The sequence below is a fragment of the Mobula hypostoma genome, chromosome 27 (genome assembly GCF_963921235.1).
Source record: "Mobula hypostoma chromosome 27, sMobHyp1.1, whole genome shotgun sequence".
In the NCBI taxonomy this organism is placed as follows: domain Eukaryota; kingdom Metazoa; phylum Chordata; class Chondrichthyes; order Myliobatiformes; family Myliobatidae; genus Mobula; species Mobula hypostoma.
The window spans coordinates 9163435-9189952 of NC_086123.1; the positions used below are offsets into that span (position 1 = coordinate 9163435).

At 44.0% G+C, this 26518-nt stretch overlaps 1 protein-coding gene across 1 annotated transcript in view; it reads left to right on the forward strand.

Moving 5' to 3' along the window:
• The first annotated feature begins 19148 nt into the window (after window positions 1-19148).
• The window catches only part of rfc5 (replication factor C (activator 1) 5), a 79219-nt gene continuing 71849 nt past the window's right edge, over window positions 19149-26518 (forward strand). The window contains exon 1 of the mRNA XM_063034597.1: window positions 19149-19217. Within this exon, the coding sequence (XP_062890667.1) occupies window positions 19177-19217 (41 nt within the window). The 5' untranslated portion in view covers window positions 19149-19176. The remainder of the gene's footprint in view (window positions 19218-26518) is intronic.

A 26518-nucleotide genomic window follows, 5' to 3' on the forward strand; every position in this document is an offset into this window, starting at 1 on the left:
ATGATTTTATTGAATGATAGACCAAGATCAGGGGACCATGAATCCCTTTTATTTGATTGAACACGCTAATTTAAATGAATAAATAACTTTCTGCTTAACAAATATGTGTATTGTGCATCATGTTTTTCAACCTCACTATTCTGAAAAAAAAAACAATATTTATTTTCATAGATGCTGCCTGACCTGCTGAGCTCCTCCAGCATTTTGTATGTGCAGCTTTGGATTTCCAACATCTACAGAATTTCTCGTGTTAATGTTTTTACTAATCTTGTTTCCTCCGAAACCATGCCATTTAAAGAGTTAACACACAAAGTACATTATTTACCTCCACTGAGATCTGTAATTGCAAATATAGCCTCATACATGTACTTGCCTTCTTTGGTTTCCTGAAAAATGAAGTTGCAATCATTCTCAGAATCCTAACTTCAGTGCATTTTACATCCATGGAGGGAAAGTTCATTTTCAGTACTTGGTCTTTCCACCCAAAGGAACAGGCAGAGTGGCTAAGCAAGTTTACCTGCCTTACAGTTTCCCCAAAGTGAAGGCCTATGAAAGGTCTACGGGATATGAAAGGTCTTGGCCTGAAATGTCGACTGTTTATTCTTCTCCAGAGATGTTGCCTGACTTGCTAAGTTCCTCCAGCGTTTTGTATTTATTACTTTTACAGATTTCACTCTTGTAGTACTACAATTCACAAAGATCTCCATAGCAATTTTTTGCCTGGCTGCAGCCTTGCTGAGTCACTATGGCACATTTGGCACCTTGCATAGTGGACAAAGCTACTGTTCTTTATCAATCTATCCAGGTTTCTAATTGGAACACTCTCGCCTTGTTACAGTAGGCATTTATTAAGTAGAAACACTCCTCAGTAACTGTAAGAGTGCTGCTTTGGTTCTAATATGTTCATTTCAGAGCTGGCCACAGAGATCACCTGTACAGGTTAAATGGTAATTTATCTGGCTGTTCCTGACATAATCCCAAGTGGAGGAGTACTGCTAACAATATCTTTTGCTGACAAGTACAAAACAGAATAATAATTAAGTGAAATACTGTACTTAAGCACTGCATTATCAAGGGTACTGTCTTTGAGACAAGGTGTCAAAGTCAATTCTGAACTGATTGTTAAAATGGCTCAAATTATATCTTATTCTCTTAGGCAACATTCCTCCATCAACAAACATTATGAAAAACCAGCACTTCATACAAATGCTGTTAGTGAGAATTTTGAAGTGTAAATTCACTGCCAAATTTGCCCACATAGCGACAGTGAACTTAAAAATTTGAGTGGAAAGATAATGTAGGAGGAAAGGGTTGGAACTGTTGTTAAGCAAGGTGATGTGATTTTCATCTAAACAATATTTAAGCTAATACTAGAAGAGCAGATTGCCACTTCAATAAATATAAGACAATAAGAAAGAGGAGCAGTAGTAGGCCAGTCAGCCTTTTTAGCCTTCTATGCTACTCAACAAGATGACGACTAATCTTTTATCTTAGACACCATTTTCCAAATACATCCCAAGGTCCCTTTTTCCTTTTCATATCCAGAAATTCAGGTCTGCTCCATGTTATGGCGGGTTTCTCTTCCAAAGAACTGATTGTAACCAGGATAATTTTCAAGTTGGAAATGCTGCTGTGAACCAGGTTCTCAATGGCAGAAGGTAACCTCCAGCTTCACAGAGCCAGTAAATCCATGCCACCCACCTCTCTCATATGTAGAGAGTGCACAAAAGTTGGTGTTCATATGCTGGGCAGTACTTGCACATTCTGGCAATCGATGACTGAAACTCCATCTTTTGAGTGAAGAAAAACCTCTTTGTTTAGGTTCTCAATAAAATTATTGCCCTTAATTTGAGACAGTGACCCATAATTCTGATCTCTTTAGCCAAAGGAAACATCTCCTCAAATCTACCCTTCTCATTGGCGGGAGGAGAAGATGGCGACGCGACGCAGCGCGCGTAGCCTCTCCGGTGAAATGATATCGTGTTTGTTAAATAGGGGGCCGTGCACAATTCTGATCTGATGGAGACAGACGTGAGAAGGCACAGAGGAACATCTGGAGAAATTTCTGAAATGCCCGGTTCGCTGCCGCTACTACTGTGTGATCAAGAATCTCCAGAGGGAAGGACCCAAAATCTCCGGCTTTGCCTGCTGCTGGCGACTGAGGCTGAGGTTGAAGTGTTCGGCAGAGATGGTGCTTGGTACTCGGTGTCGGAGGGTTGATCTGAGCTCGAAGTTTTTGGACGACTCAGAGTCGGACTGTGGTCGGGCATGGCAGGGAGAGTTTTCTTCCTTCTCCCTTCTGCGTGAGATGCGGGACTTTCCAGAGACTTTGAACTTTTTTACTGTGCTCATGGCCTGTTCTTCATCAAGTTATGATATTGTTGCACTGTTGTAACTATATGTTATAATTATGTGGTTTTTGTCAGTTTTTCAGTCTTGGTCTGTCCTGTTTCTGTGATATCACACCGGAGGAATATTGTATCATTTCTTAATGCATGCATTACTAAATGACAATAAAAGAGGACTGCGTGTCCTCATAATCCAATCTATTCGAATCTAAGCCATCTAAGGATTTTGTATGTGTCTAAGTGTCTCATACTTCTAAACTCAAGAAAATAGTGGCTTCGCAGTTTCAATTTTCCCTCAGCTATCAGACCTGCAATCACAGGAACCAATGAGGTGAATCTTTCCTGCATTCCCTCTATAGCAAATTAGACTAAAATTGTTGTCTCAAAGCCATATGTAACTATAGTAAGGTGACAGTGGGACAGCTGCTTTATATTAATTATTCCCTTACTATAGCTATAACAAATTAGGAATTCCAATGAATTAGTGGGCTTTCTCACTTTCTTGTGGGGCCTTTCCAAACATCTTTGAAATATGGTGAGCTCTTGCAGTGACAAGGTTTGGAGAAAGAGTCTTTGTATTGAGATTGTGATGTTGGCATGTGAATGGCATGGCCTGCCCATTGGAGCCAATGGATTCTAATCAGAGCTTCATTTCTGGGTGAGAATGTTGATATTCCGTTGCTATCTACCACTGTATTTGGAACATTTTATGGAGGTATCTTTAATTGTGCAGAAGATGCAAAAAAAAAACGATAAAACAACCATGAATGAATATTTTATTTTTTACTTAGAAATACTGCACAGAGCAGGTCCTCGCAGCCGACGAGCTGCACTGCCCACAACCCACCGATTTAACCTTGGCCTAATCACAGAGACCAATCAACTTCCTAACCAGTATGTCCTCAGACTGTGGAAGGAGGCCGCAGTTCTTGGAGGAAACACAAAAACGCACACGGGAAGGGCTTGCAAACTTCTTACAGAGCACACCAGAACTGGACTCTGAACTACGACACCCCAAGCTGTAGTAGCGTCACACTTAAGGCTGATTTATACTTGTGCGTACAGGCTACGCCGTAGGCCTGATTTATACTTTTGCGTGGCCCTACGCCGTAGCGAGCATGTGTAGTTGTGTCTGCATCGGTCTGCAATTCGCCGCCAAAACGCTAGTTGGCGGTGGGGTTTCTATGCCACTGTGTCGAGTTTCTTCGTGAGAGACATGGACGAGGAAATGCATTTCAAATATTTTCAGATGCCGGCAGGTGGGCTTGACGACTTGCTTCATCGTCTCCGACCATTTATTTCGCATCAGTGTACAGACATGGCGGAGAAAAGCAATCAGAAATGCGATGCCACCATGCGGACCAATCACAGTTGTTGTGGTCTGTGTCGCCGCAACGCATGAGTTACATTTTTGGGGAGGTGCACGTCACCCTACGGCGTAGGGTATGCGGTGCCTACGGTGTACATTTGACTCACAAGTATAAATCAGCCTTAACCACTGTGCGACTGTGGTGTCCTCATAGTGGGATGTGAAGCCACATATCTGTTTTTTTATTTACTCTGTATTCTGTAAATTTTGAATTAGCTTTGCTGCTACATTTTGTCAGCAAAGATTTCAACAGTTGTACCAAACATACTTCAGCATTCGGATGTGTCTGAGAAACTAGAAGCACCGCAGCTTGGAGAAGCTTGTGGCAAGTAATGACCTTTCATTGATTCATGCAGTGTGTTTTGGATTTGAAACACAATTTTGTGTGGTCAAATGTTGCTGTGTCCAACTGGGTTGGATTGGAAAGATGTGTAGTGGTGTTTGCCTGAAGTGTTCGACCCTTGGCTCTGTGAAAAGGCCGGAGAATTGAAATATTGCTTCCATTGTCGAAAAGCTTGGTTGAAACTGCTGTTGTTTTGCCTTGTCCGCACCTTTGGAAGACAAAATGAGTTCAGCTTGAAGCAGTAACCTTGAAGCTAAGAGAGACATTAAAAATCTTGGGATGTTGAAGGTCAGTTTCCTGGGGGGAAATGAAAGCACTTACAACAACAAAGAACAGGCTGTGACTACATATAAAGTTGAAGATAGAGTGTATAATGTGCAGGTAGCCAGTTCTGTTGCTAGCAGAACATCCTGTGCGCCTGATATCACATTGGTATGCATTAGTATGTATGCTGATTTAGCTGAGTTATATGCATGACAACAGATATTAAATGATAAACACGCCTCGGAGAAAAATGCGGAACTGCTTCGAAGAAGCTAGGGATAACTGTTGGAACAGCTTCAAAGAGACCGGGAACAACAGGAGGAACAGCTTTGAAGGAAGATGGAGAAGCTTAAGTTGCAAGAAGAAATTGCAGCTAAGATGGCCGGAGAGTCAAGTGCTGTGAATGCTGGATGTGCTCCAGAAGAGCTCTCCTTTGGTGAGAGTTCCTATGTTGGCATGGAACAGAGAAAAATCCAGTATACTTAATGTCAATGTGGATATATTTGAGGAACAAAACTCTATGAGTCATGAAGTTGAACCCCAAGGGGTAGATCAGGGTGTTCACTCTCAGTAATGCATCAAGGAGGCACTCTGAACCTATGCCATATGCAAAAACACTCAGTGCTTCTGACGACTTTGATTTACAGTATGGAGACACCCGTGTTTCAGATGATAAAGGTCGAAATGCAGTGCTGGAGGCCTAAGGACATGAAAGGAAATATCAAGCATAGTGCCACAACAACAACAACACATTGTATCTCTGTCTAAAAGAAAGATTCAAAGCTCCCCCGATTTAATCATAGTCGATGATCATGGGACAATTTACAATGACCAGTTAACCTACCAAGTTGTATATCTTTTGACTGGGAGGAAACAAATGGGTCACGGGGAGAACGTAAAAACTCCTTTCAGGCAGCATTGGGAATTGAACCCATGTCGCTGGTAAAGTGTTGTGCTAACCACTACAATACCATGCCACCCTTACTACAATGTAGGTTTTCGCAAAAAAAAAATGGCAAAGGCATTTTATGTTTAAGAAAAACTGTAACAACTCGTTTATTGTACTCCAAGTGAGAACACAAAAAACGCGGTAACAGAACCTCACATAATACATCATCACATAAGACCAACCTCTTACAGTGAACCCAACTCAATGTTGGTGGTTGTGAATCATGTATCTCTCCAACAGTTACATTACCCTACAAGGGAACATTCTGGTAATGAGCACAATATTGCTGCAGTCTACATTAGAAGTTGTTGCAATGCTATGGAAGACGTGAGGCTATGCATGAGTTGAACATGCTTGCTAATATGAAGATTGTTGTAAATAATTGCCTGATGAACCTAGAACAGAATGGAGATTGGTGGTGTATGAACTGCAAGAAAGGCACAACCGTAAGGTTACTTTCACTGACATTGTTGATTTAATTGAAAGGCAAGTGAAGATTGCCACACACCCAATGTTTGGAAAGAAATACAATGATACATCACTAACAGAAAGTAAAGGTGTGAACAAAACCGGATCACAAATTCATTCTCAAGCTACAGGAAGCAGCTTTGTTACTACTGCGGCTACTGTGGAAAGTGAAGCTGAAACTAAATACAAACTGATGAAAAGGGTGAAGATTTGAAACAAGCCATGAATGAAGCAAGCATATCAGTGAGGACTGGTGATCAATGATTGTGAACTTCCTTTAATTCCAGATCAGGTGAAGTCTAAGAAGAATTAAAAGACAGTAATACACACAAAATGCAGGAGGAACTCTGCAGGGCAGGCAGCATCTATGGAAAAGAGTAAACAGTCAACATTTCAGGCTGGACCTTCCATCAGGACTGGAAAAAAGAGATGAGAAGTCAGAGTAAGTAGGTGGGGGAGAGAAGGAGTAAGTACAAGGTAGTAGGTGATAGGTGAAATCGGGAGAAGAAGAGGGGTGAAGAAAAGAGCTGGGAAGTCAATTGGTGAAAGAGATAAAGAGCTAGAAAAAGGGGAATCTGATAGAAGAGGACAGAAGGCCATGGAAGAAAGGGAAGGGGGAGGAGCACCAGAGGGAGGTGATGGGCAGGCAAGGAGATAAGGTGAGAGAGGGGAATAGTGTAGGAAAGTGTGATCAGGGGGTATAATTACCAGAAGTTCGAGAAATTGATGTTCATGCCATCAGGTTGAAGTGTACCCTGATGGAATATAAGGTACTGCTCCTCCAACCTGAGTGTGGCCTCATTGCGGCAGTAGAGGAGGCCATGGATTAACATGTGGGAACTGAAATGGGAAGTAGAATTGAAATTGGTGGCCACTGGGAGATCCCACTTTTTCTGGCAGATGGAGCTTAGGTGTTTGCGAAGTGGTATCCCAATCCACGTTGGGGCTCACCGACATACAGGAGGCCACACTGGGAGCACCAGATACAGTATATGACCCCAACAGACTCACAGGTGAAGTGTCACTTCATCTGGAAGAACTATTTCGTGCCCTCCATGGTAGGGTGGGAGGAGATGTAGGGCCAGGTGTGGCACTTATTCTGCTTGCAAGGATAAGTACCAGGAGGGAGGTCAGTGTGGAGACACAAATGGACAAGGGAAATGCATAGGAACTGATCCCTGTGAATAGTGTAAAGTGAGGGGGTTGAAGGGAAAGATATGCTTGGCAGTGGGATCCTGCTGGAGATGGCAGGTTACGGAGAATTATGTGCTGCACACAGAGGCTGCTGGGGGTGGCAGGAGAGGATTAGAGGAAATCTGTCCCTGGTGGGGTCACAGGTGGATGGGGTGAGGGCAGATGTGTGTGAGATGGAAGAGATGTGGGTGAAAGCAGCATTGATGGTGGAGGAAGGAAAGCCCATTTATTTTAAGTCGGAGGACATCTCGGTAGTTCTGGAATGAAAAGCCTCATCCTCAGAGCAGCTGCGGCAGAGTCAGAGAAATTACTGTTCCATGTGGCCGACAAAAAGGTAGGCATAGCAGGGACACATGCGAGTGCCCATAACTACAACTTTTGAACATACTGCTCTCCACTCTGTCTATACTAATCCTCACCTCAACATCAAACCCATAGTTAAGGGTGGGGGGGTGGGGGGGTTGCTGCTGTAGTAGTCTAGTGCACTGACCTCTAACCTGCTGAGGCCAGGCGACAACTCTCAGTCACTTCTTATCTACCCCTTGAACAGGACCCCACGAAGGAGCACCAGGCCATTGTCACCTGAACCATAAAGTTATTTTCACTGACATTGTTGATTTAATTGAAAGGCAAGTGAAGATTGCCACACACCCAGTGTTTGGAAATAAATACCATGCTACATTGCTAACAGAAAGCAAAGGTGTGAACAAAATTGCATCACAAATTCGGTCTCAAGCTGAAGGAAGCAGCTTTGTTACTACTGTGGCTACTGTAGAAAGTGAAGCCGAAACTAATTACGGACTGATGAAAAAGGTGCAGATTTGAAACAAGCCATGAAAAAAAAGCAAACATAGCAGTGAGGGCTGGTGGTCATGATTGTAAACTTCCTTTAATTCCAGTTCAGGCGAAGTCTAGGAAGGGTAAAAAGACAGTAATACACACAAAATGCAGGAGGAACTCTGCAGGGCAGGCAGCATCTATGGAAGAGAGTAAACAGTCAACATTTCAGGCCGGACGTTTCATCAGTACTGGAAAAAAAGAGATCTCAGGCTGAGACCCTTCATTGGGATTGGAAAAAAAAGAGATGAGAGAAGGAGTAAGTACAAGGAAGCAGATGATAGGTGAAATCGTGAGAAGTGGAGGGGTGAAGAAAAGAGCTGGGAAATCAATTGGTGAAAGAGATAAAGAGCTGGAGAAGGGGGAATCTGATAGGAGAGGACAGAAGGCCATGGAAAAAAGGGAAGGGGGAGGAACACCAGATGGGCAAGTAAGGCAATAGGGTGCGAGAGGGAAATGTAAATGGGGAATGGTGTAGGAGAATGGGGGGGGGGGTGCAATTACTGCAAGTTCAAGAAATTGATGTTCATGCCATCAGGTTGAAGAGTATCCTGATGGAATATAGGGTGCTGCATCCTCCAACCTGACTGTGCCTTCATCACGGCAGTAGAGGAGGCCATGGAATGACATGCTGGAATTGAAATGGGAAGTAGAATTGAAATGGGTGGCCACCGAGATCCCACTTTTTTCAGGCAGATGGAGTGTAGGTGAATCAGCCCCTCAATCTATGTTGTGTCTTATTGATATATAGGAGGCTACACAGGAAGAACTGTGTGGGGCACTGAATGGTAGTGAGGAAGGAGGAGTAGGGGCAAATGTGGCACTTGTTCTACTTGCAAGGAAAAGTAACAGGAGGGAGAACAGTGTACTGTATAGCCTACATTATAATAAGGGACTACTTAACGATTTAGTTACACGTCGTTGTAATAGTCGACAATGGGTGAGAGGAGAGCTATGGACATCTTCCCCGCCGAGCTGCCCTCCTTTGTTGACACAACTAGTGCCTTGATGGTGTGCCAAACCAACTGGATTTTCCTGAGCCATTCACGTCCCAGCGACGGTGGTCCTCCATTTTTCAGTACATAGAGGTTCAGCTGCTGTGTTTTGTCTCCATAGATCACTGTCACTTTAATTTTACCTTTGGGACGCACTTTCTGTCCTGCGTAAGTCTTTAGCTGTAGATTAGTTTGTTTCAGAGGTATGTGAGTAAACAGTCATTTGTAGTTGTGTACAGAGATCACCGTTAAAGCTGAGCCTGTGTCCAAGCCCATTTTCAGTCTCACACCTGCCACTTGTGGAGTGATTCTTTTACTCTTTGATTATCTGTCTCTTTCACGTAGACGAGATATTTCACTTTCGTCTGAGTTCTTTTCATCAGAACTGCTTTCTTCCATTTTGTGTACATTGTTGTATTTTCCTTTCTGGGGTTTCTTGTTTCTCTGTATTTTGTCCTTTTTCTGCTGTTTACTAGCTTTGCATACTCTGCCAGTGTGCCCCTGTTTGCCACAGTTTCTGCATTCTTTGTCTTTAAACCAGCAGTCATCAGAGTCATGTGACATGTTCCCACAACGGTGACATTTCTTTCCTTCATTTCTGTTCAGTGACGATTTTATTCGTAGCATTTTCCAGAGATTTTTGTTGTATCTCTGAAGCACCCCATGCTGCTATTTCCGTTGATATTGCAATGTTCAGCGCCTTCACTAATATTTCACCCAGCAGCTTCTTCTGTGTGGTTTCACAGTGCATGCCACACACTAACCTGTCCCTCAATGCGTCTGATAGACCAGCTCCAAATTGACAATGTTCTGATAATTTGCGCATTTCAGCATAATATTCAGAAATGCTTTCATTTTTGCTCTGATTCCGTTTGTGAAATTTAAATCTTTAAGCAATGACCAGTGGTTTGGGGTTTAAATGCTGTTGGAGAGTGTCTACTATTTGCTTGAACATTTTGTCAGCTGGCTTTTCAGGGGTTAACAAGATCCGTGGCAGCCCGTATGTTTTTGCTCCCATAATACTGAGTAAGACCCTGGCTTTCGTTTCATCATTAACACCGTTAGCCTCACAATATAACTCCACTCTCTCAATGTAAGTTGCCCAGTCTTCAATGCCACTATCAAACGCTGTAATGGTTCCAATCATCGCCATCTTCGTTATGTTAATTTTCCCTTTGTTTCTTTTTGACTCACTTGTTCTTTTTGCTAGCGCCACGAGTGCACTCCGCCTAGATGCGTGTGTTGCTCCTTTTTATATCCCTTCTGGGGCAGGCACCGGCTGTGGTCTCACCTGGACGTGCTGCGGCTCCAACTGTGTCTCTTGGTCTCCTGACATTCCCGACCCCGGCTGTGGTCCCACTTCCTATCCGACTCACGGCCTCGCTCTGCCTCCTTCTCCCGCTCCTTATGCTCTTCCTTTGAGTGTCATTATCAACTAAAACCCAGCGTTCTGATAAGATGTAGGTTCACTAACTTCGTCGCCAATTTGTTGTGCATGTGGCCTGGTTACACAACAATGCTATTAATAAAAATGCTGGAGACGGGAGCTAAGTTTCATGGTTCTTTACTGGCAGAATCCGAACTCGGCACACACGTACGGATCAATGCACGCCTAATAGCACATGCTCAATACGCGCCTAATAGTGCATGCAACGACGTGTTACTAAAACATAAAGTAGTCCCTTATTATAATGTAGGCTATACAGTACAAGGCACAAATGGACAAGGCAGATGCATAGGGACCAATCCTTATGGAAAGCGTAAAGTGGGGGGGGGGGGAGGGAAAGATGTGCTTGGTGGTGGGATCCTGTTGGAGATGGCAGAAGTTATGGAGAATTATGTGCTGGACGCAGAGGCTAGTGGGGTTGTAGGTGAGGACAAGAGGAACCGTATTCCCACTGGGGTGGTGGCTGGATGGGGTGACAGCAGAGATGTGTGAACTGGAAGAGATGCGGATAAGAGCAGCGTTGATGGTGGGGGAAGGAAAGCTCCTTTCTTTGAAGAAGAAGGACATCTCAGTAGTTCTAGAATGAAAAGCCTCATTCTGACAGCAGATGCAGCGAAGTTGAAGGAATCACTGTTCCACCTGACTGACAAAAAGGCAGGCACAGCAGGGACACATGCGCGTGCCCATGGCTACACCTATTGAATGCACTGTTCTCCACTCTCTCCGCACTAATCCGAACCTCAACATCAAACCCACAGTTAAGGTGGGTTGCTGCTGTAATGGTCGGGCAACTGACCTCTATTTTGCTGAGATCAGGCGACAACTCTCAGACACCTCCTCTTAGTTACCCCTTGAACAGGGTCCCACTAAGGAGCACCAGGCCATTTTCACCCGCACTATAACTGACCTTATTAACTCTGGGGATCTTCCATCCACTACCACCAAACTCATAGTCTCCTTACCCGTTTCTACTTCCTTCCCAAGATCCATAAACCTGCCTGTCCAGGTAGACCCATTGTTTCTGCTTGTTCCTGCCCCACCAAATTTATATATGCATACCTTGATTCAGTTTTTATCCCATCGGTTCAGTCCCTTCCTACCTACAGTACATCGTGACACTTCACTTCTTCTTGATCTTTTCAATGACTTCAAGTGCCCTGGCCTGATCGTCTCATTTTCACTATGGATAGCAAGTTCCTTTACACCAACATCCCCCAACAGGAAGGCCTCAAAGCCCACTGCTTCTTTCTGAACAGCAGACCCAACCAGTTCCCCTCCACTGCCACCACTCTCCTCCAACTGGCGGAACTGGTCCTCACTCTCAATAATTTCTCCTTCGGCTCCTCCCACTTCCTCCAAACAAAAGGTGTAGCCATGGGCACCTGCATGGGTCCCAGCTATGCCTGCCTTTTGGTTGGCTATGTGGAACAGTCTACATTCCAAGCATACACTGGTATCACTCCCCAACTTTTCCTATGCTACATCAATGACTGCATTGGTGCTGCTTCCCGCCAAGCTTGTTGACTTCATAAACTTTGCCTCCGACTTCCACCCTGCCCTCAAATTTACCTGGTCCATTTTTGACACCTCCCTCCCCTTTCTCGATCTCTCTGTCTCTATCTCTGGAGACAGGTTATCCCCTGATATCTTTTATAAGCCACTAACAGTTAGCTGGACTATATCTCTTCCCACTCTGTCAATTGGAGAAATGCCATCCCCTTCTCGTAATTACTCTGTCTCTGCCGCAGCTGCTCTTAATGAGGGTTTTCATTCCAGAACCAATGAGATGTCCTCCTTTCTCAAAGAAAGGAGCTTTCTTTCCTCCACCATCAATGCTGCCCTCACTTGCATCTCTTCCATTTCATGCACGTCCGCCTTCATCCCATCCACCCACAACCCCACCTATCACAAGTGAGGGCAGCATTGATCCCCTACCACCATCCGCTACCACCCCACCAGCATCTGTGAGGTGAGGTGACACTTCACCTGTGAGTCTGTTGAGTATTGCTTCCTGTATATCAGTGAGAAGTGACGTAGATTGGGAGACAACTTCGCCAAACACCCAAGCTCCATCCACTAGAAAAAGCAGGATCTTCCGGTGGCCACCCATTTCAATTCCAGCACGTCAGTCCATGGCCTCCTCTACTGCCGCTATGAGGCCGCACTCAGGTTGGAGGATGAACACCTTATATTCCTTCTGGGTAGCCATCAATCTGATGGCATGAACATTGATTTCTTGAACTTCTGGTAATTGTCCCCCTCCCCCCCACTCTCCTACACCATTCCTCATTTCCATTTCCCTCTCTTATCTTATCTCCTTACCTGCCCTCCACCTTCCTCTGGTGCTCCTCCCCCTTCCCTTTCTTCCATGGCCTTCTATCCTCTCCTATCAGATTCCCCTTTTTCCAGCTCTTTGCCTCTTTCATCAATCAACTTCCCAGCTCTTTACTTCATCCTTCACCCTCTCCTGATTTTACCAATCACCTACTACTTCCTCCCCCCCCCCCACTCCCCACCCTCTTACTCTGGCTTTTCATCTATTTTTTCCAGTCCTGATGACTGTTTACTCTTCCATAGATGCTGCCTGGCCTACTGAGTTCCTCCAGCATTTTGTGTGTATTACTTGAATTTCTAGCATCTGCAGATTTTCTCGTTTGTGTAACAGGACAGTGGTTACTTATGCTTTCCTAGATCAAGGAAATACAGCAATGTTTTGCACAGTGAGCCTCATGAATAAACTCAACCTGACAGGGAAAGGAACACCTATTCTATTACACATAATGGTCAAGACAAGATTGTGAATAGCTACATCACTTCAGGATTGGAAGTGGCTGGCTTAGATAATGAAAACTACCATGAACTGTCTGACGTCTATACACAGGAACATATGTCTGTCTACAAAGGGGACATTCCATGTCAGGAATAGGGCCAAGAATAGTATGTTTATTTGCCAGAAATTGATTCAAAAATGGAGCTGTTGATAGGTATGAATGTACCTAAGGCATTAGAGCCATTGCGAGTGCTTCAGTGTTCATGATGGATCCAATGCAACCAGAACAATGTTGGGTTGGACCATTGAAAGGAGACCATGGTGTTGGAAGAGACTACGCTCGGCCAGAGCTGACAGTTAACAGGACTTCAGTTTCGCACTTGAATGAGTTTTGGCAGGAGCAATTCAAGACAGATTTTCCTGAAAGCAGAAAGGAAAAGAGGGACAACCTGGTTTGGCAGGAGAGGAGCACAATCTAGAATAAACTGCTTATCAAACAAGGACATGTGTGTAAATGCTGAGATTTCATGTCTCCTGTGTCTTAGTAGCATGTAGTTGTAACTATTATAGTATAAATAGGGGGCTGGAGCAGCCATGTATCTGTTCTCTATTTGCTTTGTATTCTGTGCTGTGCGTTTATTATGGTATCTAGTCACATTAGTGGGCGAGGTAGAAGTGAAGGGGAATAAGTTACGTATTTTTGCTTATTTTGTGGCAGTTTCCAGCTTGGGACTGGCGGAGGTAATATTTTTGCTGATCACTTAACATTGCTTCAAAATTATATGTTTGCTAATTGCTAATAAAGGATCTAATAAAGAATTTGACTATTTGGAACAATCATAGGAGCTGAGGGTGTGTCATACAAGTATAACAACCCAGTGGTGGTCGCAGGCTCGTAGCAATTGTTTTGTTTAGATTTTGGATTTGTTTTGCTGCTACAGTGGGCAATGTTTAAATTAGGGTGCTATGCAACTCAGGGGAATTTGGAGACAACAGAATTCTCAGACTGTTCTCCTTCCTAATGGTAGTTGTGATGGAACTTTGAGCTACACAATAAAACTTGTGAAAGCTCTAAGTTATTCTTCACAATTTATTTTGATTTTTTTGGATTAATTGATAATAATAAATTGCATTTTAAGTAATTTGTGATTTAACTATTAACAAATGGTCTTGGGAGTATTATCAGAGTTATCAGAGTAATATGTACTATCATACATATTATCAGAGTTGCCCCTAAGTATTTAGCAATTTTGATATTTGTCAGTTTTTGTTGTTTTGCTTAAACATTTGTAGTTATGTTAATTCAAAAAGAGATGAACAGAAATATAAAGAAATAAATGATTTGCTCTGTCTGATGGATGAACTAAGGCTGAGGCTGTGGGCCTGCTCTGGCTGTTTTAAGCTCCATGTCTATGGACATGAATGTTGTTTGCATGATTTGTGTTTTTTTTCTCTCTCAGCACATTGGGTGCTTGTTAGTCTTTTTTTAATGGTCTTTTTCAGGTTTCTTGTTTTGTGGCTGCCTGTAAGGAGAGGAATCTCAAGGCTGTATAATTTAAACATACTTTGATAATAAATGTACTTTGAACTTTGAACATTCACAGCAGACAACACAACTATACATACCTAGCCAGAGTTAATATGCTTGAGATCACTAAACCAATTACAAACCAGGAATCATCTAAAAGATCTAACCACTTTTTCCTTCTCCATTAGCATTTATTGTACAAACGTATATGTTTCTTAAGCCCCTCCCCTTATCTGCAGCCCAAAAACTGTTGTGGGCCATTGCGACTTGCTCTGCTGGCTCATCTCTCTTCTACGTCTTGCCCAGATTCAATTGATCCTGGAGACAGACCACAGATGGGCTTGATGTCTTCTTTAATTAGTCAGCAATTCAGGGTGTAGAGTGGCCTGTATATATCAATTATGAAAGGTGTTAAGATGTTGATATATGCTGCTTAGTTTTGCCTATGTTTTAGTTTGTATATAAAGTATTGGTGCCCACAAGTAGTTGCTTGAGAGTCTGCAGACAGATAAGTTAAATGAGTGAGCAAGGGTCTGGCAGATGGAGTACAATGTTGCTAAATGCAAGGTCATCCACTGGAAGGAAAAATGGAAGATCAGATTACTATTTAAATGGTAAAAAAATTGTAGCATGCTGCTGCACAGAGGGACATGGGAGTGTGTGTGCATGAATCTCAAAAGGTTGGTTTGCACATGCAGCAGGCTATCAGGAAGGCAAATGGAATGTTGGCAAATGACACTTCAAGGATTGACGGTGGATATGCAATGGCAGGCATTTAAAGGTTGCATGGATGAACTACAACAATTGTTCATCCCAGTTTGGCAAAAGAATAAATCAAGGAAGGTAGTGCACCCGTGGCTGACAAGAGAAATTAGGGATAGTATCAATTCCAAAGAAGTAGCATACAAATTAGCCAGAGAAAGTGGCTCACCTGAGGACTGGGAGAAATTCAGAGTTCAGCAGAGGAGGACAAAGGGCTTAATTAGGAAGGGGAAAAAAGATTATGAGAGAAAACTGGCAGAGAACATAAAAACGGACTGTAAAAGCTTTTATAGATATGTAAAAAGGAAAAGACTGATAAAGACAAATGTAGGTCCCCTGCAAACAGAAACAGGTGAATTGATTATGGGGAGCAAGGACATGGCAGACCAATTGAATAATTACTTTGGTTCTGTCTTCACTAAGGAGGACATAAATAATCTTCCAGAAATAGTAAGGGACAGAGGGTCCAGTGAGATGGAGGAACTGAGCGAAATACATGTTAGTAGGGAAGTGGTGTTAGGTAAATTGAAGGGATTGAAGGCAGATAGATCCCCAGGGCCAGATGGTCTGCATCCCAGAGTGCTTAAGGAAGTGGCCCAAGAAATAGTGGATGCATTAGTGATAATTTTTCAAAACTCGTTAGATTCTGGACTAGTTCCTGAGGATTGGAGGGTGGCTAATGTAACCCCACTTTTTAAAAAAGGAGGGAGAGAGAAACCGGGGAATTATAGGCCGGTTAGCCTAACGTCGGTGGTGGGGAAACTGCTGGAGTCAGTTATCAAGGATGTGATAACAGCACATTTGGAAAGCGGTGAAATGATCGGACAAAGTCAGCATGGATTTGTGAAAGGAAAATCATGTCTGACGAATCTCATAGAATTTTTTGAGGATGTAACTAGTAGAGTGGATAGGGGAGAACCAGTGGATGTGGTATATTTGGATTTTCAAAAGGCTTTTGACAAGGTCCCACATAGGAGATTAGTGTGCAAACTTAAAGCACACGGTATTGGGGGTAAGGTATTGGTGTGGGTGGAGAATTGGTTAGCAGACAGGAAGCAAAGAGTGGGAATAAACGGGACCTTTTCAGAATGGCAGGCGGTGACTAGTGGGGTACCGCAAGGCTCAGTGCTGGGACCCCAGTTGTTTACAATATATATTAATGACTTGGATGAGGGAATTAAATGCAGCATCTCCAAGTTTGCGGATGACACGAAGCTGGGTGGCAGTGTTAGCAGTGAGGAGGATGCTAAGAGGATGCAGGGTGACTTGGATAGGTTGGGTGAGTGGGCAAACTCATGGCAGATGCAATTTAATGTGGATAAATGTGAAGTTATCCACTTTGGTGGCAAAAATAGGAAAACAGATTATTATCTGAATGGTGGCCGATTAGGAAAAGGGGAGGTGCAACGAGACCTGGGTGTCATTATACACCAGTCATTGAAAGTGGGCATGCAGGTACAGCAGGCGGTGAAAAAGGCGAACGGTATGCTGGCATTTATAGCGAGAGGATTCGAGTACAGGAGCAGGGAGGTACTACTGCAGTTGTACAAGGCCTTGGTGAGACCACACCTGGAGTATTGTGTGCAGTTTTGGTCCCCTAATCTGAGGAAAGACATCTTTGCCATAGAGGGAGTACAAAGAAGGTTCACCAGATTGATTCCTGGGATGGCAGGTCTTTCATATGAAGAAAGACTGGATGAACTGGGCTTGTACTCGTTGGAATTTAGAAGATTGAGGGGGGATCTGATTGAAACGTATAAGATCCTAAAGGGATTGGACAGGCTAGATGCAGGAAGATTGTTCCCGATGTTGGGGAGGTCTAGAACGAGGGGTCACAGTTTGAGGATAGAGGGGAAGCCTTTTAGGACCGAGGTTAGGAAAAACTTCTTACACACAGAGAGTGGTGAATCTGTGGAATTCTCTGCCACAGCAAACTGTTGAGGCCAGTTCATTAGCTATGTTTAAAAGGAAGTTAGATATGGCCCTTGTGGCTACAGGGGTCAGGGGGTATGGAGGGAAGGCTGGGTTCTGAGTTGGATGATCAGCCATGATCATAATAAATGGCGGTGCAGGCTCGAAGGGCCGAATGGCCTACTCCTGCACCTATTTTCTATGTTTCTATGTTTCTATGTTGGCTTTCATTGCCAGAGGGATTCAGTTTATCAGCAGGGAGGTTATGCTGCAACTGTACAGGGCACTGGTGAAGCCGCACCTGGAGTACTGCGTGCAGTTCTGGTCTCCTTACGTGAGGAAGGATATACTGGCTTTGAAGACGGTGCAGAGGAGGTTCATCAGGCTGATTCCAAGGATAAGGGGGTTACATTATGAGAGATTGAGCTGTCTGGGACTGTATTCACTGGAATTCAGAAGAATGAGAGGAGATCTTATAGAAATATATAAAATTATGAAAGGGATAGGTAAAATAGAGGCAAGAAAGTTGTTTCCACTGGTAGGTGAGACTAGAACTAGGGGACATAGGCTCAAAGTTCAGGGGAGTAGATTTAGGATGGAGATGAGGAAGAACACAGAGAGTGGTGAATCTGTGGAATTCTCTGGCCAATGAAGCAATGGAGGCTACCTCAGTAAATATACTTAAGACAAGGCTGGATAGATTTTTGCATAGTAGGAGAATTAAGGGTTATGGGGAAGAAGCAGGTAGATGGAGATGAGTCCTTGGCTGGGATCAGCCGTGATCTTATTGAATGGTGGAGCAGGCTCGTCAGGCCACATAGCCTACTCCTGCTCCTATTTCTTATGTTCTTATGTTAAGATTTGTTGTACTGAGATACTCAGGCAACGCAGTGGTTGGTACCCTTTGGCTTCATCAAAGGACCCAAGATATCCAAAACAAATTTCAATGAAGCTTTCTTATTCAGAATAGTGAGGATATGAATTATAGTTGCCACTAAGAACTGCACAGTTGCATAAAGGGAGACTGGAGTCCTGAAGAAGGTTTTGGCCCAAAACATTTCCTGTTTATTAATTTCTATAGGTGCTGCCTGACCTGCTGAGTTCCTCCAGCATTATGTGTGTGTTGCTTTGGATTTCCAGCATCTGCAGGCTTTCCTGTGGATAGACAACAATGACCATAACAATAATAAATCTAGATGACAAAGGTAGGTGTAGGCTGGACTAATGCCTAAATGCAAACATAGATTGGTTAAACGAATGGCTCAATAAATTCACTAATCTGGAAGCTTATTTTACATAGTTAATTATTATTTGGACTTCAGGTTTCAAAGTTCAAAAGTTTAAAGTAAAATTTATTTTCAGAGTACAAACATATCACCACATACGACCCTGAGATTCTTTCTCTGCAGGCATACGTAGCAAATCTATAGAAGAGTAACTGTGAACATCACGAACTGTAAACTGCACATATAAATATCAATAAATATCTAGCATAACAATATAACAGACTCCTTAAGTGAGTGTAGCTACTGTATTCCCTTTTGTTCAAGAGCCTGATGGTTGAGCTGTAGTAACTGTTCTTGAACCTGGTGGTGCAAGTCCTGAGGCACCTGTATCTGTACCTCAACAACACCTAAAGCATCTTCACACATCTTCTCAGTTCGCTTACCGAAATACTGACTGTTTCCTTCACTACTCTAGTTCACACTCTCCCCTCTCAGCAGAAGCGAGTGCGTTCTTCTCCCTGGCAGCTTCTATGGAGATGAATGAACAGCCAACGTTTCAGGCCTCTTTATCCATTTTCATAGATGCTGCCTGGCCTGCTGAGCTCCTCCAGCATTCCGTGCTAATTGCTCTGGAGAATTTACTGAGTGTACGTTCGTCTCCCCCGCATGGCGCCTCTCTCGTCTGATCTCGTCGCCGCTCCCCTCTAAACTCGCGAGAGCTCCGGCTCGGCACCGCCGGTGGCTGGCGCGAAATCGGTTCTCGTCATGGCGTCCGCGAAAGAGCCCCGCAGTCGGAACCTGCCCTGGTAAGAGCCGCCGAGCAAGGAAGAGCGGCTGGAGGCGTACGGATTGACGGCCGCAACGGCGCTTGCAAAGAAGCAACTGCGGGTCGGAGCGCAGCCAGGGACGGGCGGGGGGGGGGGGGAGGGAGAGCGCGGCAGATTTGAACGCAAATGGGAAGGTCGGTGCGCGTTAGCAGGCCTGCCACGGAACGTGAACGGGGTCTGGAGGCCAGGTGTAATATGCTTGTACATAGGGGTGGCTGTTCCAGCGAGCCGGGCGTCTGTTCCTCCGTAAAAACACACAGCACTTGAATTTTTGCAAACCCCAGTAGTGCTCACATTTTAGACGTATGAAGTCAGGAATTCGCCGCCGATTCAGGATGTGTATTGTATACCTTTCCCTGACATTAAGTGCACCTATTGAATCTCGAGCCCACATTTTGGATCAGTACCGTTGCAACCTGGGTTGGATTGTTTTCTGGTCTTGTGCATTTCGCGATCCCCCAGTCACCATTTGCCCCCCCTCCCCCCCGTGAAGCAGCATCTTTTGGTCCAAAATTAGGGGTGGGTGATGTACATTTCATCCAGGTACTCAATGAAGATTCACATCAAGTAGTTGGTGATGGTGTTCAGTTTTCGAATGTCCATTGCACTTGTACAGCCGAATAATTGAAATAAATATTTGAAAGTAACAATTATAATATAAATAAAATTGTAGAAATGACCACACTAAAGATGGGGATGGGGGCTTTCGAACCATTATGATGACGATGAAACTATCCTTATGCTTTATTTCTATAAATCTAGTTTAGGGAAATTATTAATAAATGTTCCTAATTTAATTGTTCTTTATTAAATTATATACTGATCTTTCAAAATTTACATTCCCCTTTTTAGAAGTTGAAAAACAAAATTAATTTCCACATAACTTGATCCATGAGAGTAAAAGGTAGCAAGTTATTTTGGATGTTTTAAAACACCTTTGATTTATGTTATGGTGGGGTAAAACAACCCTGCTGTGAGTTAGAGACAGTAGCCAGATGTGAAGTACATGTTACAACAGGAGGTCGAAAAGGTGTATAAAAAGAGCAGTATTAGGATGATCATAGGGGATGTCAATATGCAGGTAGATATCAAGTTGGTGCTGGATCCCAAGAGAGGGAATTTGTAGAATGTGTATGATATGGTTTCTAAAGCAGCTTGTGGTTGAGCTCACCAAGATCTGGATTGGGTTTGACTAGGGAGTTTAAGGAACTGAAACCCTTAAGAGGCAGTGATCATAATATAGAAATCACCTTACATTTGGAGAAGGGGGTGCTAAAGTTGGATTTATCAGTATTATACTGGAATAAACAAACTACAGAAGCATGAGCGAGGAGCTGGCCAAAGTTAATTGGAAGGGGACACTCGGAGGGATGATGGTAGACCAACAATAGCTAAAACTTCTGGGAGTGATTCAGAAGATGCAGGGCCGGTTCATCCTAAAGAAGAAGCAGCATTCTGGAGGAAGATCTTAGAATCCATTATTAAGGATGAAGTTTCTGGGTACATGATTTAAAAGGGCAGACATCCTGCTTCGGGTTTGATTCGAAGAAAGAGTCTGAGTGGGACTGCCGAGAAAGACATTTTTGAAATTTTCGTTATTTTTTTTTCTCCAACGGCGTTCTGAGAGGCGGGACTGCGCAGGCGTGTGACGTCGGGCTGTGCAGCGCGGCAGATTTAAAAGGAACAAAGCCTCATAGAGCGGGCAGCGTAGTTTGCGGGCGGCGGAGTGAGCCGGGAGCAGAGTGAAGACCTAAGGGCTTCGGCTCACCGGGCTTAGGCGGAAGCGGGCGAGGCGAGGAAGGTTTGACATTCATTTTCTGTTGTTATTTGAGGAGAGGGGCATTATGAGTGTGAGGGCAGTTTGCTGTTCTCGGTGTCGGATGTGGGAGGCCCTGGAGTCTCCAAGCCTCCCGGACGTCTACATCTGCGCCAAGTGCATTGAGATGCAGCTCCTAAGGGACCGCGCTACGGAACTGGAGCTGCAGCTCGATGACCTTCGTCTGGTCAGGGAGAGTGAGGAGGTGATAGAGAGGAGTGGAAGGCAGGTAGTCACACTGGGGCCACGCCACGGGAGGCAGACAAGTGGGTCACGGTTAGGAGGGGGAAGGGGAAAAGTCAGGTGATGGGGAGTACCCCGGTGGCTGTGCCCCTTAACAACAGGTACTCCTGTTTGAGTACAGTTGGGGGGGACAGCTTACCCGGGGGAAGCGACAGTGGCCGTGCCTCCAGCACAGAGTCTGGCCCTGTAGCTCAGAAGGGTAGGGCAAGGAAGAGGAGGGCAGTTGTGATAGGGGACTCGATAGTAAGGGGGTCAGATAGGCGATTCTGTGGACGCAGTCCAGAGACCCGGATGGTAGTTTGCCTCCCTGGTGCCAGGGTCCAGGATATTTCTGATCGTGTCCAAGATATCCTGAAGTGGGAGGGTGAGGAGCCAGAGGTCGTGGTACATATAGGTACCAATGACATAGGTAGGAAAAGGGATGAGGTCCTGAAAGGAGAATATAGGGAGCTAGGAAGGGAGTTGAGAAAAAGGACTGCAAAGGTAGTAATCTCGGGATTACTGCCTGTGCCACGCGACAGTGAGAGTAGGAATACGATGAGGTGGAGGATAAATGCGTGGCTGAGGGATTGGAGCAGGGGGCAGGGATTCAAGTTTTTGGATCATTGGGACCTCTTTTGGCGCAGGCGTGACCTGTACAAAAAGGATGGGTTACACTTGTATCCTAGGGGGACCAATATCCTGGCAGGGAGATTAGCGGGGGCTACTGAGGTGACTTTAAACTAGAATGGTTGGGGGGTGGGAATCAAATTAAAGAGGCTAGGCGTGAGGAGGTTAGTTCACAACAGAGGGATGGGAACCAGTGCAGAGAGACAGAGGGGTGTAAAGTGAGGGTAGAAGCAAAAAGTACAAAGGAGAAAAGTAAAAGTGGCAGGCCGACAAATCCAGGGCAAGCATTAAAAAGGGCCACTTTTCAACATAAGTATATAAGGGCTAAGAGAGTTGTAAAAGAGCGCCTGAAGGCTTTATGTGTCAATGCAAGGAGCATTCCTAATAAGGTGGATGAATTGAAAGTGCAGATTGTTATTAATGGTTATGATATAGTTGGGATCACAGAGACATGGCTCCAGGGTGACCAGGGATGGGAGCTCAACGTTCAGGGATATTCAATATTCAGGAGGGATAGACATGAAGGAAGGAGAGGTGGGGTGGCGTTGCTGGTTAAAGAAGAGATTAACGCAATAGAAAGGAAGGACATAAGCCGGGAAGATGTGGAATCGATATGGGTAGAGCTGCGTAACACTAAGGGGCAGAAGACGCTGGTGGGAGTTGTGTACAGGCCACCTAACAGTAGTAGTGAGGTCGGAGATGGTATTAAACAGGAAATTAGAAATGTGTGCAATAAAGGAACAGCAGTTATAATGGGTGACTTCAATCTACATGTAGACTGGGTGAACCAAATTGGTAAAGGTGCTGAGGAAGAGGATTTCTTGGAATGTATGCGGGATGGTTTTTTGAACCAACATGTCGCGGAACCAACTAGAGAGCAGGCTATTCTGGACTGGGTTTTGAGCAATGAGGAAGGGTTAATTAGCGATCTTGTTGTGAGAGGCCCCTTGGGTAAGAGTGACCATAATATGGTGGAATTCTTCATTAAGATGGAGAGTGACATAGTTAATTCAGAAACAAAGGTTCTGAACTTAAAGAGGGGTAACTTTGAAGGTATGAGACGTGAATTAGCTAAGGTAGACTGGCAAATGACACTTAAAGGATTGATGGTGGATATGCAATGGCAAGCATTTAAAGGTTGTATGGATGAACTACAACAATTGTTCATCCCAGTTTGGCAAAAGAATAAATCAAGGAAGGTAGTGCACCCGTGGCTGACAAGAGAAATTAGGGATAGTATCAATTCCAAAGAAGAAGCATACAAATTAGCCAGAGAAAGTGGCTCACCTGAGGACTGGGAGAAATTCAGAGTTCAGCAGAGGAGGACAAAGGGCTTAATTAGGAAGGGGAAAAAAGATTATGAGAGAAAACTGGCAGGGAACATAAATATGGACTGTAAAAGCTTTTATAGATATGTAAAAAGGAAAAGACTGGTAAAGACAAATGTAGGTCCCCTGCAGACAGAAACAGGTGAATTGATTATGGGGAGCAAGGACATGGCAGACCAATTGAATAATTACTTTGGTTCTGTCTTCACTAAGGAGGACATAAATAATCTTCCAGAAATAGTAAGGGACAGAGGGTCCAGTGAGATGGAGGAACTGAGCGAAATACATGTTAGTAGGGAAGTGGTGTTAGGTAAATTGAAGGGATTGAAGGCAGATAGATCCCCAGGGCCAGATGGTCTGCATCCTAGAGTGCTTAAGGAAGTAGCCCAAGAAATAGTGGATGCATTAGTGATAATTTTTCAAAACTCGTTAGATTCTGGGCTAGTTCCTGAGGATTGGAGGGTGGCTAATGTAACCCCACTTTTTAAAAAAGGAGGGAGAGAGAAACCGGGGAATTATAGACCGGTTAGCCTAACGTCGGTGGTGGGGAAACTGCTGGAGTCAGTTATCAAGGATGTGATAACAGCACATTTGGAAAGCGGTGAAATGATCGGACAAAGTCAGCATGGATTTGTGAAAGGAAAATCATGTCTGACAAATCTCATAGAATTTTTTGAGGATGTAACTAGTAGAGTGGATAGGGGAGAACCAGTGGATGTGGTATATTTGGATTTTCAAAAGGCTTTTGACAAGGTCCCACACAGGAGATTAGTGTGCAAACTTAAAGCACACGGTATTGGGGGTAAGGTACTGGTGTGGGTGGAGAATTGGTTAGCAGACAGGAAGCAAAGAGTGGGAATAAACGGGACCTTTTCAGAATGGCAGGCGGTGACTAGTGGGGTACCGCAAGGCTCAGTGCTGGGACCCCAGTTGTTTACAATATATATTAATGACTTGGATGAGGGAATTAAATGCAGCATCTCCAAGTTTGCGGATGACACGAAGCTGGGTGGCAGTGTTAGCAGTGAGGAGGATGCAGGGTGACTTGGATAGGTTGGGTGAGTGGGCAAATTCATGGCAGATGCAATTTAATGTGGATAAATGTGAAGTTATCCACTTTGGTGGCAAAAATAGGAAAACAGATTATTATCTGAATGGTGGACGATTAGGAAAAGGGGAGGTGCAACGAGACCTGGGTGTCATTATACACCAGTCATTGAAAGTGGGCATGCAGGTACAGCAGGCGGTGAAAAAGGCGAATGGTATGCTGGCACTTATAGCGAGAGGATTCGAGTACAGGAGCAGGGAGGTACTACTGCAGTTGTACAAGGCCTTGGTGAGACCACACCTGGAGTATTGTGTGCAGTTTTGGTCCCCTAATCTGAGGAAAGACATCTTTGCCATAGAGGGAGTACAAAGAAGGTTCACCAGATTGATTCCTGGGATGGCAGGACTTTCATATGAAGAAAGACTGGATGAACTGGGCTTGTACTCGTTGGAATTTAGAAGATTGAGGGGGGATCTGATTGAAACGTATAAGATCCTAAAGGGATTGGACAGGCTAAATGCAGGAAGATTGTTCCCGATGTTGGGGAAGTCCAGAACGAGGGGCCACCGTTTGAGGATAGAGGGGAAGCCTTTTAGGACTGAGATTAGGAAAAACTTCTTCACACAGAGAGTGGTGAATCTGTGGAATTCTCTGCCACAGGAAACTGTTGAGGCCAGTTCATTGGCTATATTTAAGAGGGAGTTAGATATGGCCCTTGTGGCTACGGGGGTCAGGGGGTATGGAGGGAAGGCTCGGGCGGGGTTCTGAGTTGGATGATCAGCCATGATCATAATAAATGGCGGTGCAGGCTTGAAGGGCTGAATGGCCCTACTCCTGCACCTATTTTCTATGTTTCTATGATAAAGCAGACCAAAGACAGCATGGAGAATTTCTGTTGATGAAACAGGGAGTCTGCAGAATGATTTAGACAGATTAGGAGATATTGGCAAAGAAGTGGCAGGTGGAATACAGTGTAGGGGAAGTGTATGGTCATGCATTTGGTAGAAGGAATAACGGTGTAGGTTATTTTCGAAATGGAGGTGCAAAAGGTCTAGGGAGTCTTAAAGGTTACTTTGCAGGTTGAGTGAGATGTAAGGAATGCATATTTCACTCTTTCCTCTTTTTTTCGAGGACTAGAATATAAAAGTAAGAATGTAATGCTGAGGCTTTATAAAACATTGGTCAGGCTGCACTTGAAGTATGGTGAGCAGTGTTGAACCCCGTGTCTAAGAAGGGCCTGCTGACATTGGAGAGGGTCTAAAAGAGGTTCACGAAAATGATTCCGGGAATGAAAGGATTAGTGTATAAGGTGCATTTGATGCCGCCTTTAGAACAAAGCTGAGGTGGAATTTATTTAGTTAGAGGGTGGTGAATCTGTGGAATCCCATTTCCACGGACATTTGTAGGGTGGCACAGTGGTGTAGTGTTCAGTGTAACATTATCACAGTGCTAGTGACCTTCGTTCAATTCCTAGTGCTCTGCAAGGAATTTGTATGTTCTCTCCGTGACTGCAGGTTTCCTCTGTGCTCTGGTTTTCTTCTACATTCCAAAGACATACAGGTTAGTAGGTTATCTGGTCACATGGATGTAATTGGGTGGTGTAGGTTGATTGGGCTGGATGTAATTGTTATTATTGTGCTGTTTCTCTGAGAAAAAATATTTAAATGGAGATTGATAGTTTCCTGATTAGTAAGGGAATCAAATGTTGCGGGGAGAAGGCAGGAGAATGGGGTTGAGAGGGAAAATAAATCGGTTATGATTTAATGGTGGAACAGACTCAATGGGCTGAATAGCTTATTTCTGCTCCTATGTGTTATGGTCTTAATTAGGTTCACTTCACATCATCTTTTCCATTTCTTTCTCTGTTGGAGAGTCTAGAACTGCAGACAGTACTTGAACTGCAGAACAGTTATTTTTATCTATTTAACATTCTAGTACTTTAAGCCAGCATGCCTATACATAAAACACCATCCCATTTAGAATTTTCAAGTCAGTAGAAAGCAAAATTTTCAATCTATTTAAAACAAAAACAGAATGCTGAAAACATTCAGCAGGTCACACAGCCATTTATAGAAAGAGAAACCATGTTAACATTTCATATTGAAGACCTTTAAAGAACATTCTGATGAACAGTCTTTAATCTGAAATGTTGACACTTTTTTCTTTTTCCATAGTTGCTGCCCAATCTTAAGTTCTTTAAGCAACATCTATCTCTGGGAGGGAAGGAGCTGTTGGC